Source organism: Tupaia chinensis, unplaced genomic scaffold (genome assembly GCF_000334495.1).
Source record: "Tupaia chinensis unplaced genomic scaffold, TupChi_1.0 Scaffold000460_1, whole genome shotgun sequence".
NCBI classification, from domain to species: Eukaryota; Metazoa; Chordata; class Mammalia; order Scandentia; family Tupaiidae; genus Tupaia; species Tupaia belangeri.
The window spans coordinates 1,990,884-1,996,705 of NW_006159969.1; the positions used below are offsets into that span (position 1 = coordinate 1,990,884).

The window sequence follows — 5,822 nt, forward strand, 5'->3', positions numbered from 1 at the left end:
AAAAAAAAAAAAGTTAAACGCAAGAATGGGAGAGCAATGGTACTGTCAAGTGTGCACAGTGTTCTTCTAAGAACTCCACATGTATCTGCTCATTTAACTTTGCAGCAATCCTTCCAGGTGGACTTTATTATCCCCATGTCATAGATGAGGAAAACTAAGGCATGCAGAAATGAAAGGATTGCTCAGATTTATACAAGAGGTAGTGAAGCCAGGATGAAGACCCAGGTCATCTGATGCTATTTGTCCATAGAAATAAACACTAATACCTTTGACTCCCACTGTGGAATAAAAAGAACCCCAAAACGTAAAAAAAAAAAAAAAAAAAAAAAATTGTTATAGGTAAAATCAAATGCAACTCTTTTATATAGTTTACAATTGCACACATACATTTTTTACTTTATCATGATTTCAAAAACTCTACAAACAGGTTAAATATAATTTAACTTGTAGAAATTTCTTCATTTGACTGATACATACAAATTATCTACTATAATATGTTACTTTTCCTAATCTTTTCCATGTTTACTTATTTTTTTCTTGGTTCATCAAGCATTTTATAAAACATCCGATAATATAATAAATGCAAACACTGTAATACATTTTCCACTTCACAGACCTTGCTTAATCGTGTCTGAAGTACCACGAGTTTGTTGTATTCTTCTGTTACTTTGTTAAGAAGAGTTTGCATGTTTTCTTGAAAGTCTAGATGATAAACAAACAATGATTATAATTTCACTATATAGTAAAAGCCTGCATTTTCAGACATTATTTCAGATATTATTCAGAATATTATTTGCCTATTTATAACTTTAGGAAATTGCCTGCTTGAAGTAAAACTCATGCATTAAGTAATAAAATTTAAAACCTCATTAATGGGGCCATCAGGTGGCATGGAGGTTGAGGCGACTGGATCCCTCATGGCTGACTGTGCAGTCTGAGTCCTAAACCTCACAGCTTGAAAATCACTCTGAGCACATGTGCATGTGTGCCCAAAATCCTGAGAGGAGAATGGAGAAGAGACTGCAGAGTAGCCATTTCTCTAGGGAGCGATTTCTCACTTTCCCTCTTTATGTTTCTCTCCAGTGTACACGTGCCCTAGAGCTTACTGAAAATTAATTACTTAAAAAAAAAAGTTTGAAAACTCATTAATGTAAAACACCTGCTACAAAGATAATGTAAAAATTTCATACTAACATATTCTAATTTGATCTGGTTGGTATTAACGAATTTGTTCCCATTTTGCCATTACCTATACAAATGAACAGGACTACAACACATTTTATCTGTGAAGAAATACCGAAATATTAACCGAGTGTGCTTTTTGTTGAAATATACTAATACTGAATTTATATCAAGCAAAATGTTACTTAGTAATTTCTTCTTATTCATTTTTAAAACAGTAAACCATTCACATAAATGTATTCAATAAACATAATAACTTTTAAAGATTTAGAGCTGTGGAATAAAAAGTTAGAGGAAAGAATTAGAATGAGGAAGATGGGAGTAGAAAATAGAGGGAAAAAAGACAGGAAATGTGTACAGCTTCAAATATCTTCCTTCATATGACAATCATTGTGCTAAAAAATAAAAAATATAAATGCAACGAAATATTTTATGGATCTGAAAAGAGGACTAAGATAATAAATTTCAACTTGATCAGATGATTAAACCATGATCAATGGTAAAAGTTTATCAACTGATTTAAGAAAATTAAACACTGTTTAATAGTGTGGTTTCTATTACCTTGAACTTCATATCTATAGTCTTGTAATTCTCGTTTCTGATTCTCAAAAGCACAAACACCAGTATTCTCTCTCTCGTTTACATCTACTCCACATTTTAAAGCAGGAGTATAATATTCACCAATGGCACTGCATAAAGTCTGTTAACAATAAAATTAGGTATTTTTAAGTAATTAAAATTTTGATTTCTATCTCTAAAAATCACCAACATTATTCTCTAGCTGCAACAATCAAAGTGGCACAGGAAAATCAGCAAGAAAACATTCTTTCATACACCAAATCAATTTGCAAAAGAAGTAATCAGGTCTTTCTCTCACAGCCTGGTGCACTCATATTCTCTACTTACAAGTAAAATAACTAAAAAATATGAAATTTTTCTTACATCAAGAAAATACCGATAGTCTTCATCACACAAACTATATTTTGTTTTCTTCTAACAATAAAACATATCTTGTATTAATCCATCACTTCTAGCTCTGATACTACTCTGATGTTAAATCTGCAGTGTCAACTACTTTGAAGAAAACACCACAGGACAAAAATGGAAGTTCAGAAATAATGATAACAAAGAAGACTACAAATTCTACGGAAATTATATCAAGCAGATTATATTCATAGACATTTCCGTAACATTTGAGAGGAATATTCTGTAGTTTATAAACACAAAAAAAATTAAAACTAGTAGTCACATTGTTCTGATTGCTTTCCTAAGCAATCATTTAAATTCTATCATTTAAAACAACACATACCCCATAATCATCTGATAAGCATTGAAGTAAGTTTTGTCTTTGCCTCTCACACAACTGAAATAACTATCAACAACTTCTAAACCTAAAAATCAAACTACTTTTTGCCACTATTTCTTGAGGTTTAAAAATTCAACTATTGATAGATTGTCAATTGATAACTGAGTTCATTACATTTTCAGCACAGTCCTTAAAATGGCATATTAGCATGTTCAAGCTGGCATTAGAAAACTTAATACATCATCCAATTTACAGATGAAGACACCAGGACCCAGAAAAATTAAGTAACTGGTCCATACGGCAACATCGATCTTAGGGTCTGTGCTACTAGTGAGAAAATTTCTATGAATCTCTTTTGTTTCATACTGAATACCAAGAAAATTTTAAATGCTTATTTTAAACTTAGAAACTCAGGAATACTTTCTAAGTGCATATCTGAAGTGAGATACTGGATGAAACTAAGTTGGATAATTCTCATCAAATCAGTACAGCATTCCTTGTCTACTAGTACTTTTGAACTAATATATTACCTGTGAAAAATGAGAACATTCTTCAGACACTGCCTTTTGAAGTTTTCCAATGAGCATCTGTAAAGGCTTTGCTTCACCATCTAATAGAACAGATAGTGCATTATGACATTCAATTTACATATCCAGGTACTGGAAGGGTATTTAAATTATGTTTTAACTAGAAGCTTTTCTGCAATAAGAGTAGTTGTAAACTCTTTATTTCTCTCAAGTTATTTTACATTGCTCAATGTTAACTGCCTCAATAATTTGTGAGATTTGAAATTTTGATCCTACAAAATAGTGTAAGTGGCTCTCAAACTTTTTTACTATAAGCTTTTCTTTTTTCTTTTTTTTTGAGAGATTTTCGCTATAGGGCACGTGAGCTCGCCAGACAGACAGAGAGAGACATAGAGACAGAAAGCGAGAAATCACCCCCCAGGGGGATGGTCACGCCGCAATCCCTTCTCCTCCATTCTCTTCTCGGGATCTTGGGCACGCACGCACACGCGCCCGGCGTGAGTTTTAAGCCACTCCCAGAAAAATTAAGTAACTGGTCCATACGGCAACATCGATCTTAGGGTCTGTGCTACTAGTGAGAAAATTTCTATGAATCTCTTTTGTTTCATACTGAATACCAAGAAAATTTTAAATGCTTATTTTAAACTTAGAAACTCAGGAATACTTTCTAAGTGCATATCTGAAGTGAGATACTGGATGAAACTAAGTTGGATAATTCTCATCAAATCAGTACAGCATTCCTTGTCTACTAGTACTTTTGAACTAATATATTACCTGTGAAAAATGAGAACATTCTTCAGACACTGCCTTTTGAAGTTTTCCAATGAGCATCTGTAAAGGCTTTGCTTCACCATCTAATAGAACAGATAGTGCATTATGACATTCAATTTACATATCCAGGTACTGGAAGGGTATTTAAATTATGTTTTAACTAGAAGCTTTTCTGCAATAAGAGTAGTTGTAAACTCTTTATTTCTCTCAAGTTATTTTACATTGCTCAATGTTAACTGCCTCAATAATTTGTGAGATTTGAAATTTTGATCCTACAAAATAGTGTAAGTGGCTCTCAAACTTTTTTACTATAAGCTTTTCTTTTTTCTTTTTTTTTGAGAGATTTTCGCTATAGGGCACGTGAGCTCGCCAGACAGACAGAGACATAGAGACAGAAAGCGAGAAATCACCCCCCAGGGGGATGGTCACGCCGCAATCCCTTCTCCTCCATTCTCTTCTCGGGATCTTGGGCACGCACGCACACGCGCCCGGCGTGAGTTTTAAGCCACTGGGTCTGGGACGCGAACCACGGTCGACTACGTGGGAGTCCAGCGACATAGCCATTACGCTAACTGCTGGTTCCCACTATAAGCTTTTCAATACAAAAAAAAACATATCACATATCATAATCTATGATACGTCCATGTAATACTGAAATAAAAATTTCATAAGTCAATACATCCATTTAATCATGGTTCATCAAAACATCCCTTTCTACACAGTATGTACTTCACTGTTTTTTCCCACTATTTAAAAGAAAAAAAAAGTTGGTTCTCTCTCAGTGAACTGACTTAATTACCTATTCTATTCATGGACTCATTAATTATTTTTTAAGGTTTTTGCCATAGGGTATGTGCACTTGTTAGAGAGAGACAAGAGAAAGGAAAAGTGAGAAAGCACCCCGCCACAAGGAGGGATGGCCACACTACAATCCCTTCTCCATTCTCTACTCCAGATTTTGAGCACACATGCACATGCATCTGGTGTGATTTTTCAAGCTGCTGGGTCTGGGACTCAAACCACGGTTGGCATGTGGGAATCTAGAATCTTAATCACCACATAACCTGCTGGCCCCTGGACTCATTAATTAACCTGCAGTATGAAAAACACTGAACAGATTATCTGAAGTGTTATCAATAAAAATAAGTTGAAAAGCTTACTAAATTCGAACGAAAAAACTGCAGAAGCAAAAAAGTAGATATTCTTATTTAAGCCATTCTTAAAATTCCACTCTCCTCAGTACAACAATTTTATTGGGAAAACTAACAAAGCCACTCATTCCCAAAGCCAAAAGCAAAGGTCTAGAGCTACCTTGAAAATATGTAGCCAAACTGAGTGACAAAATAATTATTAAAGGTAAAAGTTACCTACAACTAGTACATAAATAGGTTTCTTTTCTTCCTTCATGACCTCATAAATGTTATTTCTCATAGGCCATCTTAGTCTTTTGGCTCACTATACAATATACAGTCTCCTAGAATGTCTTTCTCCTTGTCCTTGGTCTCAGATAACCTCCATGATGATTCTCAAGCTTCATCTTGAGCCTAAACCTCTCTCCTAAGTTTCTATTTTCAACTGCCTACTGGACATTTCATTCTCAAAGTCAATAGATAGGTACTCTTTAACCTAGTACATCCCAAACTGAATTTGTTATTTTTCCCAAAAGTCTGTTCCTTATTCTCTTTGCCAATGGAACCCTCAATCCAGTTACCCAAGGTAGAAATTTAGGTACTCATTCTCAATCTCTCCCACTTCTACTCCTGATACTACTGTAAAAGTCATGCTGTATTTTTTATAGGTTTTTGTATGCAAAAATGTGCCAAGACTTTCCTGAGAACCCAGTAACTGTAGACTAGACTCTACCTCCTTAACTCTGAAACTTAACTTTCCTTTCCAAGCTCAGTGACACTTAGTTGGATACCTAATCACTTACTGGAATTACTGACAAAGCTGCTTAAGTGGTCTTCCCATCACTAATCACCTTCCCCAATTCACCCTAATAGAGTAATCTTAAAAGTCCTATAACGTCATTCCTG

The 5,822-nt window shown here is 34.4% G+C and overlaps 1 protein-coding gene across 6 annotated transcripts in view; it reads right to left on the bottom strand.

The window, feature by feature from the left end:
• The window catches only part of AKAP9 (A-kinase anchoring protein 9), a 170,525-nt gene that overhangs the window by 115,269 nt on the left and 49,434 nt on the right, over positions 1-5,822 (bottom strand). For all 6 annotated transcript variants that reach the window (XM_014590551.2, XM_014590555.1, XM_014590553.1 and 3 more), the window contains 3 exons: positions 3,790-3,869; positions 1,744-1,882; positions 617-702 (listed from right to left, as the gene is read on the bottom strand). In XM_014590551.2, the coding sequence (XP_014446037.1) occupies positions 617-702; positions 1,744-1,882; positions 3,790-3,869 (305 nt within the window). The remainder of the gene's footprint in view (positions 1-616; positions 703-1,743; positions 1,883-3,789; positions 3,870-5,822) is intronic.